This window comes from Natator depressus, chromosome 26 (genome assembly GCF_965152275.1).
Source record: "Natator depressus isolate rNatDep1 chromosome 26, rNatDep2.hap1, whole genome shotgun sequence".
In the NCBI taxonomy this organism is placed as follows: domain Eukaryota; kingdom Metazoa; phylum Chordata; order Testudines; family Cheloniidae; genus Natator; species Natator depressus.
Genome location: NC_134259.1, coordinates 12783629 through 12809026, shown reverse-complemented (window position 1 = coordinate 12809026; position 25398 = coordinate 12783629). Strand labels below are relative to the sequence as shown.

Sequence of the window (25398 nt, the reverse complement as noted above, 5' to 3'; positions counted from 1 at the left end):
CCTAGGAGTCCCCGGTCCTGCCCCTGTAGAGCCCACCCCATGAGTCCCCCTTCCTCCCACCTCAGTAACATCCCTTATACAGCTTCCCCCATGCTACAGCCCACAAAGTCCCCCTCCATCACCGGGCATTCATAGCCTGCCATACAATTTCCTTACCCAGATGTGGCCCTCAGGCCAAAACATTTGCCCACCCCGGCCTAGGGGCTGCATGGACCTGGTGGCTGCTTCGTGAGAGCCGCCGCCGGGACCCTGCAACAAGAACCTCCTCCTGCACCCCAACCCCGTGCCACAGCCCAGAGTCCCCTCCTGCACCCAAACTCCCGGAGCCCGCGCACACCCCCCTGCCCCAGCCCTGAACCCCCTCCTGCACCCAAACTTCTCATCCCTTGCCCCACCCAGAGCCCACTTGTCCTTGTTGAACCTCATCAGATTTCTTTTGGCCCAATCCTCTAACTTGTTGAGGTCCCTCTGTATCCTGTCCCTACCCTCCAGCGTATTTACCTCTCCTCCCAGTTTAGTGTCCTCTGCAAACGTGCTGAGGGTGCAATCCATACCATCCTCCAGCTCATTAATGAAGATATTGAACAAAACCGGCCCCAGGACCGACCCCTGGGTCACTCCGCTTGATACCGGCTGCCAACTAGACATGGAGCCATTGATCACTACCCGTTGAGCCCGATGATCCAGCCAATTTTCTATCCCCCCTATAGTCCGTTCATCCAGCCCAGACTTCGACTTGCTGGTAAGAATACTGTGGGAGACCGTGTCCAAAGCTTTGCTAAAGTCAAGGAACAACATGTCCACGCTTTCCCCTCATCCACAGGGCCAGCTCTCTCGTCACAGGCGTGCACAAGTCAGCCTCCCATTATACTACCAACCGGCATCGACTGATGATAGCGTAATCAAATCGATGCCAGCCTATCATTACTATGAAAATCTGCACCCATCAGCATATCATTATCCTACCTTGAGCTACGTCAGCATGTGACGACGACAGCAAGCTGCATACGTCAGCATATTACCACAGTCATCAGCAGGCCCTAAAAAAACGCGACCTGCGTCAGCGCGTGGACGCGGCGATCTGCGCACGTCCACCCCGCGCGGCGCCGCCGGAGAGGCGCATAAATTAGCATCTGATTTGCATCTCGTTGCGGGCCCGGGTCGGGCGCGCGATGCGGCCGCTGTTGGCCCTGCGGCTCCGGCGGGCGGCGGCCGCGGGGCTCCCGCGCCGCTGCGGCATGGCCCGGCGCGGGGGGCCCGCCTGGCGGCTCTCCATCGAGGGCAACATCGGTACGGGGGCGCGACGGGGGGGCTGTGAGGAGCTGGGCGGGGGGCCTGTGAGGAGAGGGGGGTGTGGGGCTGGGGGGTGTGGTGAGGAGAGGGGGGTGCGGGGCTGGGGGGGGCTGGTGAGGAGAAGGGGTGGGGGGCTGAGGGGTGTGGTGAGGAGAGGGGGGAGCTGGGTGCGGGGCCTGTGAGGAGAGGTGGGTGTGTTGAGGAGAGGGGGGGAGCTGGGGCGGGGGGGCGCGTGAGGAGGGGGGGAGCTGGGGCGGGGGGGCGCGTGAGGAGGGGGGCGTGGGGCTGTGGGGGGCATGAGGAGAGGGGGGAGCTGGGGTGGGGGCTGTGGGGGGCATGAGGAGAGGGGAGCTGAGGCAGGGGCTGTGAGGAGAGGGGGGTGTGGGGAGGAGGGGGGTGCTGGGGAGGCTGTGAGGAGAGGGGGGTGTGGGACTGGGGGTGTGGTGAGGAGAGGGGGCTGGGTGGGGGGCTGGTGAGGAGAGGGGGGAGCTGGGGGGGCTGTGAAGAGAGAGGGGCATGGGCCTGGCAGGTGTGGTGAGGGAGGGGGGCTGGATGGGGGGCCTGTGAGGAGAGGGAGGAGCTGGGGGGGGGCCTGTGAGGAGAGGACCCGCTGAAGGAACATCAGAGCTTTGGGCTGGAGTGTGAGAGAGAGAAAGGCGAACTGGCAGTGACAATGCCCTAGGCCTGCGTCCCTGGCTATGGTGGTGTCGGTGAGGAGTGCAAAAAGATTAGATATCTAAAAAGATTTGCTTTAAAGCTCTGTGTTGGATCTATCTTGTTAGTAACATAAGATCCCTCTATGCCCCTTATATTGCAAACTTTTAAACACGTGAGTAATCACATTGACTTCAGTGGGATTTAAAGTTAAGGATCTGTAGAGGGGGTTTGCAGGATTGGGATCCAAAATATTATCTTGGAAGCTTGGACAGCATGCTCAGTACTGTACAGAACAGAAAGCAAGAGCCCATAGTTGTGATCTTTTTTTTCAGAACCTAACAGTGCTCTCCTTAAATAATGAGATTATGATTTTGCTTCATAGTGTTAAATTTAACACTCTAGCACTTTGCCAATTCACACTACTGGATGGAAGATTCATTGCAAGTGACCAAACTTTGGAAACTAGTGTGGAACCACTAAAAAGCAAGGGTAATACATTTTAGTGCATACAGTAGAGTGTATTAAAATTTCTATCATGGTAATACCCTGATGCCCCAGCTGAGATCAGGGATATACTGGGCTAGACACTGTACAAACATAGAATACAATATAGTCCCAGACTCGGAGTTTATGATCTAAGGCCCCAATCTTCAAATACTCATTACGCATAGAGATGAGTGTTTTTAGAACTGTGGCCTTAAAAGTTAAGGCAGACAAATAGGAATAGACAACCAGTGTATTTTTGTTAGTATTAGTACTTCATAAAGTCCTAGTAAGCTTTAGGTGCCTTTTATATGTTGTCTTTGTCTAGTAAATGTATTGTTATATATTTGGTTTAAAAAAAAAAAAAAAAAAAGATAGATAGGGTCTCGTACTGAGTCTCCAGTCTTGGAGAAGTGGGAGAAGCTGTTAATTTTGTGCTGATTTGAGAGATTTTCTTCGGTATGGAGAGGGGGGTTACCAAACGGTATTTTTAATGTATTTTTTAAAACAAAATATATACTTCATAAATGTTAAAACAATGGCAACTTAGCTACTATTGGAGGCAGGATACTGAGCTAGATGACTAAAGGTCTGGTCAGGCATGGCAAATGCTGCATGTATCATTGCCTCTATTTTTGCATAGGAAAGTCAACTTTTTTTTTTAAATTGCGCTTACCTGCAGGATCTGATAATGGTTTCCTAGCCAGATTTTGACAACTGCTCTTGTATTTTAATTTGCAGCTGTGGGCAAGTCTACTTTAGTAAGGCTGCTGGGAAAAACCTTTCCAGAATGGCAAATGGTTACAGAACCTGTGGCAAAATGGCAAAAGGTTCAAGCTTCCAGTAGCAGAGAGGTAAGTGTGACAGTGAATAAACGGAGTGGGGGTTCGGGGGCGCTGTGACAAGAGTTTCCATCACCTGGCTTTAGGTTTTTTAGAATTTGTTGTGTGATTTTTAGTGGTGCCTATGAACCCTGGGGACCTAAATTCTCTCTTTATCCACAGTGTAGGTACATCACAAGCAGCGTCAGGACAGGCTTCGCTCATTGTTCTACTATTGTGCCTCAACCCTTCCCTGTAAGACAAGGTTAAGAAGGGAGTTCAGTGACAACATCATCAGGTTTAACTGGTCTCTATTCAAGATAGTTTTCCTCATCCATAAATCTCTTCCATGATTTGATACTTGAAGAGATACATGTTTTTAAAGGGGAGATAAATGTTTAACACGCCAACTCCTATGATCTAGACTACGATTGCATCAGCTTTCTTGTACAGGACTTACATCTTTAATTTATCATGAGCTCATTGTCATGGTCTTTTTTTTTTTTTTTTTTTTTTTTTTAATGATGTGCATTATAGGTCTAATCAACCTATAGTAGCAATTTTCTATGAAGTACCACAACCCAGCAGGGGACAAGACCTGCTCTCCTCCTTCATGATAAACTCCATGGAGTAATGATAAACTCCCTGGGGTAGGCGGGTAAGGCAAGCATAATTTTTGTCCCCAAATGGTTGACAAGCAGCTGTCTGGAATCAAGGTCAAGCATGTGCCTTGCTGCCAAGCAGGCTAACGGCATATTGGGCTACGTTAGTGGGAGCATTGCCAGCAGATCGAGGGAAGTGATTATTCCCCTCTATTCGACACTGGTGATGCCATATCTGGAGTATTGTGTCCAGTTTTGGGCTCCTCACTACAGGAAGGATGTGGATAAATTGGAGAGAGTCCAGCGGAGGGCAACGAAAATGTTTAGGGGGCTCGGGCCCATGACTTATGAGGAGAGGCTGAGGGAACTGGACCTATTTAGTCTGCAGAAGAGAAGAGTGAGGGGGGATTGATAGCAGCCTTCAACTACCTGAAGTGAGGTTCCAAAGAGGATGGAGCTCGACTGTTCAAAGTGGTGGCAGATGACAGAACAAGAAGCAATGGTCTTAAGTTGCAGTGGGAGAGAGATTAGGAAACACTATTTCACTTGGAGGGTGGTGAAGCACTGGAATGGATTCCCTAGGGAGGTGGTGGAACCTCCATCCTTAGAGGTTTTTAAGGCCTGGCTTGACAAAGCCTTGGCTGGGATGATTTATTCGGGGCTGATCCTACTTTGAGCAGGGGGTTGGACTAGATGACCTCCTGAGGTCTCTTCCAACCCTAATCTTCTATGATTCTATGTGCGTTAGAGGAAAAAAGATTATTGCTGAGTTCTCTGCTATACTACTGTGTCCAGTTCTAGTGTCAACACTTCTTTTAAAAGGATATTGGAAAAACGAGAGGATTCAGAGAAGAGCTACAGGAATAATCTGAGGTCTGGAAAACATGCAGTAAGAGACTTAAGGAGCTTAATTTATTTAGCTCATCAAGGAAGAGGTTAAGAGGTGACTTGATCATGGTCTAGAAATCCCTTTTCAGTGAGTCTAACTATCAAAGGCAGAATAAAATCCAGTGGCTTGTAGTTGAAGGCAGAAAACTTAGAACTGGAAATAAAAAGTTGTACCTTAACAGTGAGGGTAGCTAACCATTGGAACAGCTTAACAAGGTAAATTCCTCATAACTTGGCGTCTTTAAATTGAGGTTGGATATCTCTAAAATGCTCTAGTTCAGTGGCTCTCAACTTTTCCAAACTACTGTACCCCTGGCAGGAGTCTGATTTGTCTTGTGTATCCCCAAGTTTTACCACACTTAAAAACTACTTGCTTACGAAATCAGACCTAAAAATACAAAAGTGTCACAGCACACTATTACTGAAAAATTGCTTACCTTCTCATTTTTACCATATAGTTATAAAATAAATGAATTGGAGTATAACTATTGTATTACATCCCAGTATATAGCATATAGAGCAGTATAAACAAGTCATTTTATGAAATTTTAGTTTGTACTGTCTTTGCTATGTAGCCTGTTGTAAAACTAGGCTGAGTTGATGTACCCCCTGAAAGACCTCTGCATACCCCCAGGGGTATGTGTACTCCTGGTTGAGAACCATTGTTCTAGTTCAACTGCAAGTTATTGGGCTCAAATAGCGTCACATACCTAGCCAAGAATAATCCCCTCCGCTGCAGGAATCCCTGGCCTATGTAATGCAGGAAATCAGACTAGATGATCATAGTTCTCCCTTCTGATGTTCAGATCTGAGTCTTGCACCAGTTCTATGCTGAGAATACCCTGTCTCTAGTCATAGGGACCCTGAGAACCTCTTTCAGTGAGACTTTCTTCTTAAATGTGCCTTTTTGCCATTCCCTAGCAGGCCTCGTCTTCTCAGAACTTTGGTAACCTGCTTCAAATGGTCTATCAGGAGCCTTCTCGGTGGTCCTATACTTTCCAGATATACTCCTTCATGAGTCGACTTAAGGCCCAGCTGGAGCCCCTTTCAGAGAAGCTGTTGGAGACCCAGGAGCCAGTGCAGATTTTTGAGAGATCTGTATACAGTGATAGGTACAGTGCTAAAAATCTCCAAACCCCTGACTGCTCCAGCTAAACTACAGTGCTTTGTTTGTCAGTATGTGCAGAGAAACATGGCAATGCCATTTAAGATACCATGCCTCTTTAATAAAAAATAGTCCATATTTGGTGCCTACACAATAAATACTGTTTGTTTTCTAGAGGTGGGTTTCTGACAGACACCCGTTTAACATCAACAAACTGATCAGGAAATCTTACAACTATGTAAATAGGCACTTTTCTGACCCCTTTCACCATAGTATCGGAGCATATCACAAACATTTCTTATCATTATAGTACCTCTGCGATGTAGAGAGTATTACCTCTGTTTTACATGTGGGGAAACTGAGGCACAGAGCCTAAGAGCCAGATTCATTGCTCTTCTGCACCTTGTGTTGTCACTTACACCAATGTAAAATGCCATCAGAACAGAGGGGTAGAATTTCATCCTGGCCGTGCCCTAGTGTAAATGACTGCACAAAGTGCAGGGTATTGGTGAACTAAACCCACGGTTTTACTGAACCCAAGATCGCGGCAGAGGTGGGACTTGAATTCAGGTCTCCTGAGTCCTAGTCAAGTGCCTTAACAAGATCATCCTTCCATAAACTGCCCCAGATTATGTGTCTTGGCACCTACGGGAGCAGCAGAAAACGTTGGATTAATGATTGAATTCTAGGTCTCTGATGCACAAGTCTGCATGTGTTCAAGCCTCTCAGAAATCAAACACACATTCAGGGTGTATTCTGGACTAGTGATGAGATGATAACGCAGTCCATCTGGCACTTGAATGGGCTAAAGTCCTACTGTCAACATAAACTTGAAACTGATATTTAAAAAAGAAAATCACATATGTTATTAATAACCGATCCAGTGGTAATTGGTGTCCTATAAATACCTAAGAGAGGGAACACAAGAGGTGGTTGGATTTTCAGATTCAATTTGTTTTTCATTATTTTTCTTGCTTCCAATTTACAACTCCCTCAGCTCAGGGAATGAAAGTAGCCTGGTCAGTTTCACTCTTAGGTATACATGGAACTCTGCCTTAAAGGATCATTCAGGTGAGCAATAAAATGGTGGCCTGATTCATTTAGGTTAAAAAGATCAAACGAAATTATCTTGCTGATACCTCAAACGTCATGGGTTTATGTAATATGCACATGATATTTATGAATGTTTGACATGATTTTCATTGGAGCAGTTCATACATGTTCACACTGCTTTCATTTACTCTGGTGTAAATTGGAAGTAACTCCATTGTAGTTACCAGTGTGATTATGGGTATGTCTACACTACGAAATTAGGTCGAATTTATAGAAGTCGGTTTTGTAGAAAGCGTTTTTATACGGTCGTAGTGTGTGTCCCCACACAAATGCTCTAAGTGCATGTAGTCGGCAGAATGTATCCACAGTACCGAGGCAACTGTCGACTTCTGGAGCGTTGCACTGTGGGTAGCTATCCCACAGTTCCCGCAGTCTCTGCCGCCCATTTGAATTCTGGGTAGAAATCCCAGTGCCTGATGGGGCTAAAACATTGTTGCGGGTGGTTCTGGGTACACATCGTCAGGCCTCCGTTCCCTCCCTCCATGAAAGCAAGGGCAGACAATCGTTTTGCGCCTTTTTTCTTGAGTTACCTGTGCAGACGCCATACCACAGCAAGCATGGAGCCCGCTCAGCTAACCGTCACCGTATGTCTCCTGGGTGCTGGCCGACGTGGTACTGCGTTGCTACACAGCAGCAGTTTATTGCCTTTTGGCAGCAGACAGTGCAGTATGACTGGTAGCTGTCGTCGACGTAGTCCTGGGTGCTCTTTTAACTGGGCAAACATGGGAGTGACTCAGCCAGGTCATTTCCCTTGTTTCGTCTCATGGCGATTTGAGTCCTACTGGCAGTGCACTGTCTTTTAATCTGCAGCTAGCAGAAGACGATGGCCAGTAGTCATACTGCACTGTCTTCTGCCGAACACCCAGGAGATGACGATGGCTAGCGGTCGTACTGCAAAGTCTGGTGCCAGCAAGATGTATAAAGATAGATGAAGTGGCTCAAAACAAGAAATAGACCAGATTTGTTTTGTATTCATTTTCTCCTCCCTCCCTCTGTGAAATCAATGGCCTGCTAAAACCAGTTTTGGGTTCTATCCTTGAGGTTTTGAGTTCTATCCTTGAGGGGGCCATTCAGTTTCTCGCAAAGCCACCCCCTTTGTTGATTTTAATTCCCTGTAAGCCTACCCTATAAACCATGGCGTCAGTCGCCCCTCCCTCCCTCAGGGCAACGGCCTACAATCGTTCCACGCCTTTTTTCTCTGTAGATGCCATACCACGGCAAGCATGGAGCCCGCTCAGATCACTTTGGCAATTAGGAGCACATTAAACACCACACGCATTATGCAGCACCAGAACCTGGCAAAGCGAAACCAGGTGAGTAGGCGACATCAGCGCGGTGATGAGAGTGATGAGGACATGGACACAGACTTCTCTCAAACCACGGGCCCTTGCAGTGTGGGCATCATGGTGCTAATGGAGCAAGTCATGCAGTGGAACGCCGATTCTGGGCCCGGGAAACAAGCACAGACTGGTGGGACCGCATAGTGTTGCAGGTCTGGGACAATTCCCAGTGGCTGCGAAACTTTTGCATGCGTAAGGGTACTTTAATGGAACTTTGTGACTTGCTTTCCCCTGTCCTGAGGCACAAGAATACCAAGATGAGAGCAGCCCTCACAGTTGAGAAGCGAGTGGCGATTGCCCTGTGGAAGCTTGCAACGCCAGACAGCTACTGGTCAGTTGGGAATCAATTTGGAGTGGGCAAATCTACTGTGGGGACTGCTGTGATGCAAGTAGCCAACGCAGTCAAAGATCTGCTGATATCAAGGGTAGTGACCCTGGGAAATGTGCAGGTCATAGTGGATGGCTTTGCTGTAATGGGATTCCCTAACTGTGGTGGGGCGATAGACGGAACCCATATCCCTATCTTGGCACCGGAGCACCAAGCCGGCGAGTACATAAACCACAAGAGGTACTTTTCAATAGTGCTGCAAGCATTGGTGGATCACAAGGGACGTTTCACCAACATCAACGTGGGATGGCCGGGAAAGGTACATGACACTCGCATTTTCAGGAACTCTGGTCTGTTTCAAAAGCTGCAGGAAGGGACTTTCTTCCAGACCAGAAAATAACCGTTGGGGATGTTGAAATGCCTATAGTTATCCTTGGGGACCCAGCCTACCCCTTAATGCCATGGCTCATGAAGCCATACACAGGCAGCCTGGACAGTAGTCAGGAGCTGTTCAACTACAGGCTGAGCAAATGCAGAATGGTGGTAGAATGTGCATTTGGACATTTAAAAGCGCGCTGGCGCAGTTTACTGACTCGGTTAGACCTCAGCGAAACCAATATTCCCACTGTTATTACCACTTGCTGTGCGCTCCACAATATCTGTGAGAGTAAGGGGGAGACATTTATGGCGAGGTGGCAGGTTGAGGCAAATCGCCTGGCTGCTGGTTACGCACAGCCAGACACCAGGGCGGTTAGAAGAGCACAGGAGGGCGCGGTGCACATCAGAGAAGCTTTGAAAACCAGTTTCATGACTGGACAGGATACGGTGTGAAAGTTCTGTTTGTTTCTCCTTGATGAAACCCCCCGCCCCTTGGTTCACTCTACTTCCCTGTAAGCTAACCACCCTTCCCTCCTCCCTTCGATCACCACTTGCAGAGGCAATAAAGTCATTATTGCTTCACATTCATGCATTCTTTATTAATTCATCACACAAATAGGGGGATAACTACCAAGGTAGTTATGGAGGTGGTGGAGGAGAGAAGCACCAGGAGAGGTGGTGGAGGAGGGAAGGACAAGGCCACACAGCACTTTAAAAGTTTAAAACTTATTGAATGCCAGCTTTCTGTTGCTTGGGCAATCCTCTGGGGTGGAGTGGCTGGGTGGCCGGAGGCCCCCCCACCGCGTTCTTGGGCATCTGGGTGAGGAGGCTATGGAACTTGGGGAGGAGGGCGGTTGGTTACACAGGGGCTGTAGTGGCTGTCTGTGCTCCAGCTGCCTTTCCTGCAGCTCAACCATACGCTGGAGCATATTAGTTTGATCCTCCAGCAGCCTCAGCATTGAATCCTGCCTCCTCTCATCACGCTGCCATCACCTTTCAGCTTCAGCCCTCTCTTCAGCCCGCCACTTCTCCACCTGGTCATTTTGTGCTTTCCTGCACTCTGACATTGTCTGCCTCCATGCATTCGTCTGTCAGTGTGGGAGGACAGCATGAGCTCAGAGAACATTTCATCGCGAGTGCGTTTTTTTGGCCTTCTAATCTTCGCTAGCCTCTGGGAAAGAAAAGATCCTGTGATCCTTGAAACACATGCAGCTGGTGGAGGAAAAAAAAAGGGACAGTGGTATTTAAAAAGACAAATTTTATAGAACAATGGGTACGCTCTTTCACAGTAAACCTTGCTGTTAACATTACATACATAGCACATATGCTTTCGTTCCAAGGTCGCATTTTGCCTCCCCCTCCCCGTGGCTAACAGCGGGGAACATTTCTGTTCAGCCACAGGCAAACAGCCCAGCAGGAACGGGCACCTCTGAATGTCCCCTTAAGAAAGCACCCTATGTCAACCAGGTGACCATGAATGATATCACTCTCCTTAGGATAACACAGAGCGATAAAGAACGGATGTTGTTTGAACGCCAGCAAACATACACTGCAATGCTTTGTTCTACAATGATTCCCGAGTACGTGCTACTGGCCTGGAGTGGTAAAGTGTCCTATCATGGTGGATGGAATAAGGCTGCCCTCCCCAGAAACCTTTTTCAAAGGCTTTGGGAGTATATGCAGGAGAGCCACGAATGCCAGGGCAAATTAATCATTAAACGTTCTTGCTTTTAAACCATGTATAGTATTTTAAAAGCTACACTCACCAGAGGTCCCTTCTCCGCCTGGCGGGTCCGGGAGACAGCCTTGGGTGGGTTCAGGGGGTTCTGGCTCCAGGTCCACGGTGAGAAACAGTTCCTGGCTGTCGGGAAAACCGGTTTCTCTGCTTGCTTGCTGTGAGCTATCTACAACCGCATCATCATCATCTTCCTCATCCCCAAAACCTGCTTCCTTGTTGCCTCCATCTCCATTGAAGGAGTCAAACAACACGGCTGGGGTAGTGGTGGCTGAACCCCCTAAAATGGCATGCAGCTCATCATAGAAGCGGCATGTTTTGGGCTCTGACCCGGAGTGGCCGTTCGCCTCTCTGGTTTTCTGGTAGGCTTGCCTCAGCTCCTTAAGTTTCACGCGGCACTGCTTTGGGTCCCTGTTATGGCCTCTGTCCTTCATGCCCTGGGAGGTTTTGACAAATGCTTTGGCATTTCGAAAACTGGAACGTAGTTCTGATAGCACGGATTCCTCTCCCCATACAGCGATCAGATCCCGGACCTCCTGTTCGGTCCATGCTGGAGCTCTTTTGCGATTCTGGGACTCCATCATGGTCAGCTCTGCTGATGAGCTCTGCATGGTCACCTGCAGCTTGCCACGCTGGCCAAACAGGAAACTGAAATTCAAAAGTTTGCGGCCTTTTCCTGTCTACCTGGCTAGTGCATCTGAGTTGAGAGTGCTGTCCAGAGTGGTCACAATGGAGCACTCTGGGATAGCTCCCGGAGGCCAATACCGTCTAATTGCGTCCACAGTACCTCAAATTCAACCCAGCAAGGCCGATTTCAGTGCTAATCCCCTTTTCGGGGGTGGAGTAAGGAAATCGATTTTAAGAGCCCTTTAAGTCGAAAAAAAGGGCTTCGTCGTGTGGACGGGTGCAGGGTTAAATCGATTTAATGCTGCTAAATTCGACCTCAACTCCTAGTGTAGACCAGGGCTAAGCAGACTTTGTTCCACATGAAGCAAGCACACTGACTGCCACCATTCTCAGCAGTTCATTTCTAAAGGATAAACGAAAAGCTTGGCCAGTAAACTAAATATTCTTGAGTTCCAAGGACTAGTTAAAGCCGATCTGTGGTGTTTGATGTGCTGTAGTCAGTTTCATTTCCTGATTCTCTTGCATTAACTTGATGCTGTTGTGGTTGGTTTTCCAGCACAGCAGAAGAATGTTAATTAAAGTGGTTAATTTAAAGGTTTATATAAAATTCATTTAAATGTTTCCATTCATATGATTTCAAAGAAACAATCTTTTGAACCTAGTTGAACATGTATTTTGAGTTGCTAATTGCCATTCATGTTGCAGACCAAAAAGAACCATCCTCACTCATTTAATTAAAGTTTCATGTGTGTACTTGGAAGGAGCTTGATGATATATTTTTGTAGCTCCTGTCAGATAATGGGACTTGCAGTGTTTAAGCAGATGTTAACTTGAAAAATGGGAATTACAAGATTTTCTGTCTGCCCAGTTGTATGAAGTGGAGCATGAGGTATACTAGAAGTGTTTGTTTTCCAAAGAGGTGTCTCCTATGATGTAATGCTTTCTAGGCTATTCGGAATATGTTGGCAATAAATCTGGCTAAAGGGTCACTTTTTCCAGATGCCTTGATGAAGTGGATTGGAGGTGAGATGATAAACTATGTTTATGCATGTGCTGAAAGTGAGGGAAGTGTGAACATTACATAAGAGAAGCGCAAACTGTGTGTTTGAAGCAAACGGCTTGGGCTGAGACTTGTGAAATAGGGAAGGAATTCATGGTGTGTGGAAAAATATAACCCCTGATTATAATTCACTATTTAAAAAAAAAAAAAAAAAGTAGCTGGCTGTTTTAGTAGCATCTCTGTAATTCGAGGCCAGCATTGCAGCGAAGGGTCCTGCAGTAGAGAGTTTTAAGTGGGACCACTCCAAAGACTCAACCAAAACTCCTCATTCTTTTAACCAAAATTTGTTAATCTTGAGGCCATGCTCCAAGACCCATTTCCACAGCTTTTGCCTGCAGGCAGTGAGGGAGGGGGTTAACACTTTTTCAGTTCTGGGGATTAAGCTCTTCTAGAAGGGGAAAGTTAATGTATGATACCAATCACGTATCGCAGTCTGGGAAACCTATTTTCACTTAAATGTGTTGGAATTAAATGTCTGAGGGGATTGGTAATGAGGGGATTGGTAATGAGTTAATTGAGCCTTACAACTTTAGGGCACTGTTTCAAATCACGCTTAGGTCACTAGTGACCAAAAATTGTTACTATCTTATGTCATGCCAGTTGGTGGTCTGTGTGAAACGAGTTGCTGCAGCTGGGGTGGGGACGGAGGGCCTTACATCACACCACACAGCCAACAGGGTTGGTACTATCTGAACTCCTCATCGCTGGCAGTCTCAGCAGACAGGTAAAAAGACTGAATGGTCCAACAAGAGACAACTCCCTTCCCAACCCTAGAGAAGGCCTGTTCTATTAATTTAAGTGGAGAACATATGGGCCAAAGGTATTAACATAACCCAGTCACCATCCAACACTAAACAGTCTTAAATAAGGTTCGGGGTTTGGTATACAGAGACCTCAGCCTGCTTAGCACCATGGCGCAAACACCATTAAAAATCCAGAAAAGAAGGAAAAACAGTTAAAGTATTTGAAATGTAAAGCATTAAATAAGGCTTTAATTTAACAACATTTCTTGTTCCCTTTCCCTTTGCTAGAGAGAGGTGTAAAAGGAAAAGCCCTTTGTTTGATAGCCTCTTAGGCTGTGTCTACACTGCAGACCTTACAGTGGCACAGCTGTATCGCTCCAGCTGCGCCACTCTAAGGTCTTCCGTGTAACTGCTCTGTGCTGGCATAATTAAACCACTCTGAATGAGTGGCAGTAGCTATGTTGGCAGGAGAGCATCTCTCTCTGATATAGCGCTGTCCACACCGGCACTTTTGTCAGTGTAACTTATGTTACACACACACTCCAGACCGACAAAAGTTTTGCTGACAAAAGTGCTAGTGTAGACAAAGCCTTAGATGGTATCCAAAATGGCAATAACTCTTCTTTTTGGGAGGAAAGAAAAGCTGGTTGATGTAGGCTAAAGCTGCTGTTTGTTGAAATCAGTTGAGAAGAAAAAGCAATCTTGCTTTACAGGCTCTTAGGTGGTAATAACTCATCCCAGATTGTGTTTCGAATTCAGCTGGAGCTGACAGAAGTGGTGATGTCATTTGGGTTCCTCCCTCTGGCCTGGTTTGGTCAGAACATCTCTCACGATCACAAAGGCCCAAGGTCGCAGGAAGTGGTAGTGGTGGCAGTCCTGACGGCGAGTCTTGCTTCAGTAGCCTCCATTGGCTCTTTGAGTGTCCCCACCCCACCCTCAAAATTCTCTATTTGTAAGGACCCAACAAGGGAGTAATGTGTGGAATAGCCCATTTCCTCATTATTTTCTCCACCAATTAGGCCTAATAGCTGATACACCAATTTTGGTTCACTCAAGTCCAGCTCCACATACTCTTCACCCATTTTTTTCCCCCACAAGCATGATTTCAACAATCCTTGAGAACTGTATCAGTAGGCCATTTTTGTTTAGACTGTGTCAGTTTTTCTGTCTCCTTTTTGTGCCTTTTCCCATCAATATTTGTTATTATAGGTTATTGTGACATCACATGAACTTTCACTCTCTTCTTACAATTAAACTCAGGACTAGGGGTATATTTATAGGCCCTATTATCACAATGGGCCCCTACAAGTCAAGTTCGAGGTGCATTGGCAGGGTGGAGTAAGGGGGAAGCTCCCCCTGCCACTGTCCACTCCATCCCTGTTCTGTAGGTAAACATGCCTTCATCCTCCAGGGTCTGACAGCCCAATATCCTGGGATCAACACAGCTACAACTGCACTACCTAGTCCAGAACTAAGATAATTAACAATAGAAAAACCCTCGAGTAACTGTTCTGCTATCTAGTGTGACACTGTCTGAAAAAGCCCAACTCAGCTCTCTTCTCTGGGTACTGAAATTGTCTGTGTTAAATCTATGCTGTCGAGATGACCTCTTGGAGCAGGGGCCATGTCTTCCTATGTTTCTGTGCAGTGCCTGGTGCATTATGGATCCTACCACACTTAAAATGCACGTTGTCATTCTAGAACTGCAGAGAGTTTGTTTAGGCAGGTTTAATTTACTTGCTGTTCTCTTTTGTCCTTCTTTCTCTAGGTACATCTTTGCTAAAAATCTCTTTGAGCTTGGCCACCTCGCTGAGATCGAATGGACCATTTACCAGGACTTGCACACCTTCCTCCTACAAGAGTTTGGGGATCGAATTGCTCTGCATGGCTTTCTGTATCTCCAGGCAACTCCAAAGGTAACTGAGAGCATGACTGGGAACTAACTAAAATCATCTCTAGTGGCTGCATTGAAGGCTGGCCTTGCTTTCAGACTGGGACTCAAGAAGTCTGGATTCAACTCCCAGCCTTACTGTGTAATTTGGGTCAAATCAATTAATCCCTATGCCTCAGTTCCCAATGTATAAAATGGTGATAATAGCCCAGCAATTAATGGGGGGAGGGTGTCTCTGAAAGGCTCCAGAAATGTAAGAGGGTAAAAATCAATACACTTGTCTGCACTAGGGATTCCTGTGATTGCCAACTTATTTACCTGTCCTAGTATAATTCTTCCACATCCTTCTGTAAAGAACCTCCTTAACTGCTCTGAGCTCTCACTGTAGGGTTCTTGACACAGTTTGCAACTGCTCAAGGCAGGAAAGCAGTGAGTAGCTGAGGTCAGTCACTAGTTGTATTATGGTAGCTCCTGGAAGACCAAGATTGAGGCCCCAATGTGCAAGGCACTATATGTATACATAGTGAGAGACAGTACCTTTTCTGAAGAATTTGCACTAAGCAGACAAGACAAAGGGTGGGAGGGGAAACTGAGGCACAAAGAGTCCAGTTACTTGGCTGAGTTTACACAGCAGATCAGTAGCAGAATCAGGAATAGAACCCAAATCTCAAGTGCTAATCTAGGGGTCTGTGAGCTGGATTCACAAAATCATGGAGCAGGCATGATCACGGAGCAGGTCCTCAAGGAATCTGTTTTGAAGCACTTGGAGGAGAGGAAGGTGATCAGGAACAGTCAACATGGATTCACCAAGGGCAAGTCATGCCTGACCAACCTGATTGCCTTCTATGATGAGATAACTGGCTCCGTGGATATGGGGAAAGTGGTGGACGTGATATATCTTGACTTTAGCAAAGCTTTTGGTATGGTCTCCCACAGTATTCCTGCCAGCAAGTTAAAAAAGTATGGATTGGATGAATGGACTATAAAGTGGATAGAAAGCTGGCTTGATTGTCAGGCTCGATGGGTAGTGATCAACTGCTCGATGTCTAGTTGGCAGCCGGTATCAAGAGGAGTGCCCCAGGGGTCGGTCCTGGGGCCAGTTTTGTCCAACATCTTTATTAGTGATCTGGATGATGGGATTAATTGCACTCTCAGCAAATTCGCAGATGACACTAAGCTGGGGGGAGAGGTAGATACGCTGGAGGGTAGGGATAGGGTCCAGAGTGACCTAGACAAATTGGAGGATTGGGCCAAAAGAAATCTGAGATTCAACAAGGACAAGAGCAGAGTTCTGCACTTAGGAAGGAAGAATCCCATGCACCGTTACAGGCTGAGGACCGACTGGCTTAAGCAGTAGTTCTGCAGAAAAGGACCTGGGGATTACAGTGGATGAGAAGCTGGATATGAGTCAGCGGTGTGCCCTTGTTGCCAAGAAGGCCAATGGCATATTGGGCTGTATTAGTAGGAGCATTATCAGCAGATTGAGGGAAGTGATTATTCCCCTCTATTTGGCACTGGTGAGGCCACACCTGGAGTAAGGCGTCCAGTTTTGGTCCCCCCACTACAGAAGGGATGTGGACAAATTGGAGAAAGTCCAGCGTTGGACAACGAAAATTATTAGGAGGCCGGGGCACATGACTTATGAAGAGAGGCTGAAGGACCTGGGGTTATTTAGTCTGCAGAAGAAAAGAGTGAGGGGGGATTTGATAGCAGCCTTCAACTCCCTGAAGGGGGGTTCCAAAGAGGATGGAGCTCGGCTGTTCTCAGTGGTGGCAGATGACAGAACAAGAAGCAATGTTCTCAAGTTGCAGTGGGGGAGGTCTAGGTTGGATATTAGGAAATACTATTTCACTAGGAGGGTGGTGAAGCACTGGAATGGGTTCCCTAGGGAGGTGGTGGAATCTCCATCCTTAGAGGTTTTTAAGGCCCGTCTTGACAGAGCTTTGGCTGGGATGATTTAGTGGGTGTTGGTCCTGCTTTGAGCAGGGGGTTGGACTAGATGACCTCCTGAGGTCTCTTCCAACCCTAATCTTCTGTGATTCTATGATCACATTGCCTCTCCAGCGAGGGTCATTTTCTTCTAAGAACTTATTCTGTAACCCAGAGGGAAAATCCATTCCCTCTGTTATGTAGTGCTGACTATGCAGCCTTAGTTCCAAACAGCTATTCCTTGCACTTGTTTTTTAAAGGCTTAGCCTCAGTATATGGGAAAGTACTTTGAGGATTGGGGGAATATAGACTGTTTTTATGGATGGATGGCTTCTCTCAGGGCTTCCTCCCGGTGCATCATGTTGGCTCTTTCTCTAGCTGAGGATGGCTGGATTCAGCTTCTTCCAGAGCTGTATCTGTCAATGCTGACACAAGTTGCTACCCTTCTAGCACTATGTGTGTGTGTGTTAACATTCCAAGTATGGGGCCCAGTTGGGCTCGTAATGATGTTAATGGAATTTTGCCCCTGACTCCAGTGGATGAAAGGTCAAGTCCTTACATGCCCACTAAACATCTGGCCCTAGACAGTTATTGTGACTTCTAACTAGTCTGTCATGTGAAGCCATCCCTACTTTGTGTGGCTGCATCTCTCTTTCCAGCTGCCTAATGCTGAATTTGAACTGCTGCTGCTATCTGAAGTGCCCCATGCCCATTGGCCCCATCCAAATGTCGTTGAGTTTGCAAAGCAGACCTCATTGAGTCTTGTGGAGTAAACGAGTGGATCACGCTAATGGAGGAGCTGTCATTTCCTCCCTTCAGAAATGTCTGGAGCGGTTGCACCAAAGGGGGAGGCCTGAGGAGAAGGCGATCCAGCTGAAGTATCTGGAGCAGCTTCACACTCAGCATGAAAACTGGCTAGTAAAGAAAACCACCGAGTAAGTGACAATAGCAATGGCTTACAGAGTCTCGGCCATGCAAGCCTGGCTCTTTAAATGGGTGAATAATATATCTTCTGCTGTGCAGAGGTGCCTGTTTTAATTTGCGGCCTAGCTCCCTACCACCATCCTGCCCGTATAATCTGGTACCCATTCCCAACCCTAGAGATCCCTCCCTGTTGCCTCCAGCTGTCCACCACCCTTCTTCATTCATTGCTTAGTCAGTTCCCTCTGTTATGGGTAACCCTCCCTAGGTTACCCAGCCAGCTTTCTGCCATCAATCTTAATGACACCAAACACAATCTTCTAAGGACATTTCAGCAGGCTCGTCTCTTTCAGCAGTAGGCTCCTCTTTGTTACTTGTGCTTCTCTCCGTCACACCAAATCCTGTAGTTCCTTCCAGAGACCACTCTAACTCAACTACAGATAACAGATAGTCAAGGGGCTGTTGCCTCTGGGGCTTCTCTACTGACTACTCATTTCATCACATTTCCTACCACACAGCAAGATCCAGCTCACAGAAATGAAGCGACTTGCCCAAGGTATCACAACCAAACAGTGATAGAACCCAAGGGTTTGGGTTTCCAGTCCTCTGCTCTATTAGGCATGTTCCCTTCCCAGATACCAATAGGGTATAACAAAATTCACGATGGGCCTCAGAAGAGGGAGGAAGCTCATCTACCTCATGAAAATCTAAGGTGACCCCTTCCCTTCCATACTCGTACCGTAGGTTTTGCTTGTATAATGTGCTGGTAATTTATTGAATCTTGGAGTCCAAACAGGGTGTAGGTATCTTGCTTGGAAGCAAGGAGAGGACTCTACCGTCTTAGGTGCTGATGCCAATGGGAGTGGAGGCTTCCAGGCATCTCTCAGCATCAAGCCCTTTTTTGGAAATCATCTCTTTTGATGCGGCAAGGGGGAAGGGACTTGTTCTCTGCAGCTGGAGGAGTCTTGTGTTTTTGTTTCTTTGTTTTTCTTTTAATGACGGTGAAAGTCTATATGCAGCAGGCATCCTTCTTATGATAAAATAAACTTACGCTGAAGCAGTGGTGTGACACATCTGTCCTGTGTCTGGGCATATTGTCTCTTACCTATCCCCAGAGGTACACTAATAAGCCTTTTGTTCCGTTCTCGTTGTTGTCTTCAGGGTCCACTTTGAAAATCTAAGGAATGCTCCAGTCCTTGTGCTTGATGTCAATAATGATTTTGAGGATGACCCAGCTGAACAAGAGGAGCTCATGAGGAAAGTAAGCAGAGATGACACCAGCTCATTTTTGCTATTCATGTAAAATGCAGAAGTAGACGTGTTGTGTGAGAATGAGGAATATTTTCTTTTTCCTTTGCAAGTCTTTCTCCTTCTAATAGCCGTCTGTTACGTACTGTCCTATCAGCTGGGACTGCTCCTGCCGCAATATCACCTTATACTCTGATCCCATTTCATCCCACAAGCTAATCGGTCAGGCGGGGTCAGCAATTGGGCAAGAGATCTGCAGGTGCTATATGTGTATGTTAGCTGCTGTCTCCAGCATCCAGGCTTGGTATTAAGAGATGCTGTGCTGCTAGAGGTGATGACTTCTAGATAAGACATAAAATTAAAGGCCTGATTGCTGTGAGATCTTCAGTGTCACACTTCGTGAAAGGCATAGTTCTCACCTCTTGGCCAAATGCCGTATCAGGTAATAACATGCTATCTGTGGAAATCCCCACTGAAGTTGCTATTGGATATGATTTTCCAGTTTCCTACCCTAAACCATAGCATTTTTGTAAGCTGTTAAACAGCTGACGGGTTTCACCCCAGAGGCACTGCATTTCAGTACTGGAGAAAAATGATCCTTCTGAATAGATTTTAAAACTATAGCTCCTCTCATCCTTGAGGAGCCTGAATAAATAGAAGATGACAATATTACTTCTCTGATCAGTGAAAATACACTGTGAATTCTGCCAGGAAGTCCATAGTGGAGGCTTGTTTGTTTAAGAGCAGGATAATGTTTGTCAATTTTTATTATTACTACTTGTATTGTGATAGGTACCTAGGAGCCACAGTCATGGACCAGGAATCCATTGCACGAGGCACTGTGCAAACACAGAAGATAGTATTATTCTTCCTTTTATAGGGTTGTATTGATGTGGTGGCTGGCTTGCTAGAGGGGAAATACTGGTATTTTCCCAGGGAATACATTGGTGGGATTGTATTCTACCAATATTTTGTGTGTAACGCATTCATGTAGGTATGAGTCTATTAAACGAGTTACATTTCACAGACAAATATGAGTACACTGCAGTGTTACTGCCTGTCCTCTAAAATGTATATGAAAAATTGTATGCTTGATTGTAATCTTCATGTGTGTTTGTACAGCGCCTGCCACAATGGGGGGCCTTGAGCTTGATCGTGAACTTTGAGCAGTACTGCAATGAAAATAGTGATATCTTCTTCATTGACCCCCTCCAGGTCATAAATTTTAAGACCTGCTAAGGCTTTTTGCTCTATCAGTATTCCTAAGAAAATAGTCTAACTTTGAAGTCCTTGTGATAACTCCTTAGCAAATAGATTGTTTTGAATGAAATGTAGAACTACTTAGGTTTTTGTTGCATGCTTTTTGTGGAGTCTGATAAATTTCACTTTTATAAAAGGTGCTCTCTTTCCTGCACAGGTAAAGGCTTTTATAAAGACTCTGTGATCTGAAGCTTTGCCATCTCCCTCCACTACCAATCCAGGATTTCTTATTTATTTGCGACCAGCTTGGGCCTGATTATGCTGCTTGCCATTAAAAGAACAAACAAAACAATCGGCAAACCTGTGTGTCAAACCTGGAAGGCCAAAAATGTAACTGAGGTATTTTAGTGAATTACACTTGAATTCTGTGTTTTTCTTCCAAACCAAATGTTACTTTTCCAGGGAGGGAGAAAAGTTGTACAGTCACCCATGAGCAACCCTATAGTAACAAACCCATGTGGGTCCAATGGAAAGAAGAAGATTAAGAACCTCAGAAAATTAATTTTCTGATATTCCAAAGGGTGTTATGATCAGTGGGGGAAAGAAGTGATTTTAGACGTTATGAAGAATCCCTTCTACTTATGCAACAGCTTAAGTATTTCAAACTTGCTTTCCTTTCATTGATGAAGGTGATCTGCAGAAACCTTCTATTCCATTACATGCTGAATACACACAATGAGGGTGTTGTAAAGAATTATAGGAACCAATGGTCCTGATTCACCACTGCTCTGCACCTGTGCAAAGTGAATGTAATATGCTGCCAAATCAGTGTCAGCATTTCACATTCATTTAGCACAAGTGCAAGTGGTATGTTCAAGTCAGTGGAGAATAAGACCCAACCTAGCCATTTTTGGCACTTCTAATCAACTCATTGCAGTAGAAGGCAAAGTCTTATTTAATATTAAGCCATCTTTTCTTATTAAGTTTGCAACTTACTTGGTGTATTTTCCACATCTTGGGCCTAATGATGATGAATTACCCTAGTATCATCTCATCAGCCAGATAGCTGTTGGAGCCCTGGCGGAAGGAAAAGAGAAATGGCGTACCATATATTGTCTGAAAAGTTTTTAATATTTTACATTTTAAAGTAAGTCTAATGATTTAGAATAGGGGACTGGAAGTCAGGACCACTCGGGTTCTGTTACCACTCGTACCACTGACCTGCTCTGTTACTTCATGCAAGTCATTTAGCCTCTTCAACATTTATGAAATCCTCAGCTGAAAGGCATTTATACATATAATATGCAAAACCGATCCTGTTTTTAAAATACATTGCAAAATGATAGTTGATTGACAAACTGCTCTTACCTTACCTCTCAACCTGGCACCTTGGATGGGCCGACACTAGTGTAGTCCACCCTGGGATGTTATCTGGACATTGCAGAAGCTAAGAAGGGGAGAAGAAAGAAATGAATTTCAGTGGAAGTTGGCTGCCTGCCTCCCTTAAGTTCCTTTTGAAAATCTGATCTGAAATGCAACGAGTTCAGCAATTTACAAATTTGGCTTTGTCCGTCTAGCTCCCACTTTCCTCTGAGCAGAACCTTTCGTTGCTGAAACATACCTGAATGGATTTGTTAGAAGGTGCAGCATGTCCCTCTAAGACCATAAAGCCTCATAAGACCAATAAGTCTTCAATAAACATAAAGAGACAAAGGAGAAGCAGGAATGGTTTTAAGACAGGCAGTTTAGAAATATCAGAGAGAAATATGGCACTGTTAAGACAGTAGCAAAGACCTTTCCAACTGTGTGTGTGCTGAGATGCCCTTTGTAATCCAGCTCTTGTGGGGCCATTGTGTATTGCATGAAATCCTGGCCCCGCTGAAGTCAGTGTTAAAACTTCTGCTGACTTCAGTAGGATCAGGAGTTTACCTATTGGTGAATCAGAGGGAATTTTGTGAAATGATTCGTCTGGTCACTTTTAAGTTCTACATCTACATGTTACTGTTAGGAACCGCTGAGTGTTGCAATGTAACCTATGACCAAGGAGGACTAAAATCGAGCAAATCTGTATACGTAGTTTAGTTTTAGACCTGTTTAGTCTAAAGGTAAATAGTAAACTGTACAAACTTTTCCAGATATCACTTTGTGCTCCAAGGGGAACATAAATGCATATCTATAGATGTCTGCAGGGTGAGGAACAGCCACTTCATAATGTAAATTTGGTGGACAGGTTAAATTCTGAAGGACAATTCTGTGTATTTTTTTAGCTTGTGTTAAATTAAAAAATATATCACTTTTCAGCTGTCTTGTCCATGTTTTGGCTGTCCTCCAGTGAAAGGAGCTGTGTGGTGGTGAATTGTATCAGTCATGCAAATCAGTGTTGGGGATGACTAGTGACTGTTGGCAGAATCATCTTGTGGCTAAAGAAGTAGACTGGGAGACCTGGGTTCAATTCCTGGCTGTGCCACGTGTGTGATTATTTTTTTTTATTTTTATTTAATTATTTATTTTTGCTCCAGTCACTTAGAGTTAGATATTCAGAAGGGCCCAGCACACTGGGTGCTCAGCTCATTAAACAAGTCATCCATCTTCTTTCCCTTTGCCTCTGTAGTGGGCGCTGGCCTCTGCGACTCCCAGTTGGCTTCCCATCAGGCCATCAGTGCCCGTTATAGTCTCAAGTGGGACACTAGGTGGCGCCTGACCTCCAAGCTCCTGATTCGATTGATTTATTTTAAAATGCTCTAAATGGGTTATTTGCTAGGAATAATAAAAAGCGTGGATGCACAGAGGTAGTTGCAAGGGCTGTAAAACAAATGAGGGGTTTTTTTTATGCATGGTGAGGTCGCAGCAAATAGGGAAACAAAGAAGCCAGTGTTCCCAGGGTGGGCAATTTTCAAGACTTGCTTTTAAATAACCATAGCTGAGTATTACGCCTAATGTGTATTCTTAATCAGTTACTTAGTAATAGGAATTCTGGATCAAAAATCACCTGCCAAGAAAGCTGTCTTTCGTCTCCCATGTGGTTTTAGATCTCAGCTGTGCCGCTTCTATTATCAGAAAGCAGAACATAGGTTTGCATTTTGTAATTTCAACACAAAATAGTTCTTTTGTTCTAACAGATTTGCTTCTCTTCCCTAGTTACACAGTCATCTTCTTTCTATAGAATATGATTAAATGCACTTTCCTAGGGATAGATGGGCATACATTTTGCTGTATTTCTTAATCCCTGAAAGCAACCTTTCTTATCATACTTAGCATTTTCATAGCACTCTTCAACCCTGGATCTCAAAGTGGTCTACAATTGTGAGTTGGTATCATCATCATCATCATCGTCCCTGTATTACGGATGAGGAAACTGAGGCATGGGGAGGTGAAATGACTAGCTGAAGGTACCCCAGCAAGTCAGTGGCAGAGTGGCATATAGGAATCTAGGAATCCTGACTCCATCCTCTAACCATTTTGTGAACAGACTGCTTGGTATTTATATCTAACTTACTGCACCCTCTGTGGTACTGATCAGGCTAATTCTGGTGATCGCTCTCTCAGGGGACGTTACAGCTATCAAATACTCACTCCCTGGAACTGCAGGTTGGAATCTAAACAGAATCAACTCAATCTTTCCGAGGAAGATAAACTGAGATCTGTGCAACTTGCTGTGTTTAAAGGAAACCTTTGAAAACTGGGGTTCTGCTCTGACAGAGCCCATTACACTTTTCATACGAGTTAGGTATTGCCCTGTCACTAACACATGTCCTACCCCCAACATTTGTACTGCATGCTGTGTGCACCAGCTACCACCTCCTTCCCAGCGTTGATTGCATTGCAATGGTTGTGTAGCTGTAGATCTAAACCACTTTAGGATCCTTCAGAATAAAAGGTGCTACAGAAATATAAAGGATGTTGGGTCAGTTTTTTATTGGTGTAAACTAGTGCATCTCCACTGACTTCAGTAAAACTGTGCCAATTTATACTAGCAGAGAATTTCGGCCTGTTATCTGCATATTGTTTGGAGCATAAGGATTGCCAGATTGGATCAGACCCAAGGTCCAGCCAATCCCGAATCCTGTCTCTGCTAGCTGCCGATACCAGATGCTTCAGAGGAAGATGTAAGAACCCCCATTGTCCTGGTCTGCACTGAAATTTGCTGCTTCTACACCAAATGGATGACACAAACCATGCAAGGAACAGGAAGTGAAATTCTCTTCTGAGTAGGAGGAGAGTTTTTCCAGAGACACATTGTCTCTGCAAAGCCACCAAGATGCTCATCTCACTACTTGTTTTGCTGTAGTGGGCCAAGCTGCTTCTGCACCTTTGCCCACCGGAGTGCCTCTTTAGCACTGCCTAGAGGTGGGGTCTTTAGCCTCCATGGGTCACTCATTCCTTGTTGTGGCCACTTGCAATGGTGAGATAGATTTATCATTTGGAAAATAGACCAACCCTTGCTGACTTGTGACCAGCACAGAATAATCCTTCAGCAATGTGTTTGCACTGGGATGACCTCAAGTGATACAGATGATGTAGAAAGACCTTTAGTCTCACCACATTCGGAAGCCCTGACTGTTGTGTTGGTGGAACATCACCATTGAGTTTGCTTTATCAGGCAACACTTGGAAAGTTGCATTGTAAATGTGCAGTAGGTGAATGTCTAATCCCCTTAATCCTTATTCACAAAGCCTGACCTGGTTTTTTGTTTGTTTTGTTTTTTTTCCCTAACCCAAACCACTTTTAGGGAACTGGAGGGGTGAAGCTTCAAATTATGCCAAACACTTTTATGCTTTAGTTCATACATTAGTAATGAAGGACAGGTGGTGTCCTAAGGTCTGTCATGCATGGGGCTGAAGTAGTGGGGCCTGTAAACAGAACTTTTATGGAAGCCCAGTCGCAGCTGGTGTCTGGTCAAACAGTGCTCAGAACTTGGTATGCTGGCTATGTTGAGCCAGGCTTTCCATACTGGTTGATTCCAGTGGTTATATCAGCGTAATTCAAGTCATGGAGGAGCTATTAGCTAGGTCTGATTCCTGCTAGCTACTCTCTGA

At 45.6% G+C, this 25398-nt stretch overlaps 2 protein-coding genes across 9 annotated transcripts in view; one reads left to right on the top strand and one right to left on the bottom strand.

Annotated features, from left to right (window-relative positions):
- Nucleotides 1-1172: 1172 nt before the first annotated feature.
- On the top strand, nt 1173-24240 carry DGUOK (deoxyguanosine kinase). 7 transcript variants are annotated; one of them, XR_012636337.1, is made up of 8 exons: nt 2052-2439; nt 3175-3287; nt 5666-5856; nt 14942-15089; nt 17813-17928; nt 19076-19175; nt 20580-20761; nt 23909-24240. XR_012636337.1 is itself a non-coding variant. In XM_074940017.1 (7 exons), exons 1-7 carry the CDS (start codon nt 1173-1175, stop codon nt 23710-23712), a joined length of 870 nt encoding a protein of 289 aa, XP_074796118.1. In that variant the 3' UTR covers nt 23713-24240. The 7 variants fall into 7 exon arrangements, 6 of the variants coding, with proteins under 6 accessions (XP_074796118.1, XP_074796113.1, XP_074796115.1 ...); XM_074940017.1 differs by lacking the exons at nt 2052-2439; nt 20580-20761 and adding an exon at nt 1173-1290 and having other exon boundaries at nt 23629-24240; XM_074940012.1 differs by lacking the exon at nt 2052-2439 and adding an exon at nt 1173-1290 and having other exon boundaries at nt 20580-24240.
- The window catches only part of LOC141978145 (uncharacterized), a 48822-nt gene continuing 33205 nt past the window's right edge, over nt 9782-25398 (bottom strand). The window contains exons 3-5 of one of the 2 annotated variants that reach the window (XM_074940018.1): nt 21736-21809; nt 10775-10869; nt 9782-10220 (exon numbers count right to left, since the gene is read on the bottom strand). In XM_074940018.1, coding sequence (XP_074796119.1) covers nt 9961-10220; nt 10775-10869; nt 21736-21809 — 429 coding nt within the window. In that variant the 3' untranslated portion in view covers nt 9782-9960. Of the gene's footprint in view, nt 10221-10774; nt 10870-21378; nt 21440-21735; nt 21810-25398 lie in introns of those variants that run through there. The other variant, XM_074940019.1, reaches the window with a different exon arrangement.

Excerpts from the sequence above, each read along its gene's own strand:
- DGUOK (XM_074940017.1), top strand. The coding sequence starts at position 1,173 with ATGCGGCCGCTGTTGGCCCTGCGGCTCCGGCGGGCGGCGGCCGCGGGG. Across the intron at positions 5,857-14,941 it reads AGATCTGTATACAGTGATAG|GTACATCTTTGCTAAAAATC; the intron begins GTACAGTGCTAA and ends TTCTTTCTCTAG. Across the intron at positions 17,929-19,075 it reads CTAGTAAAGAAAACCACCGA|GGTCCACTTTGAAAATCTAA; the intron begins GTAAGTGACAAT and ends TGTTGTCTTCAG.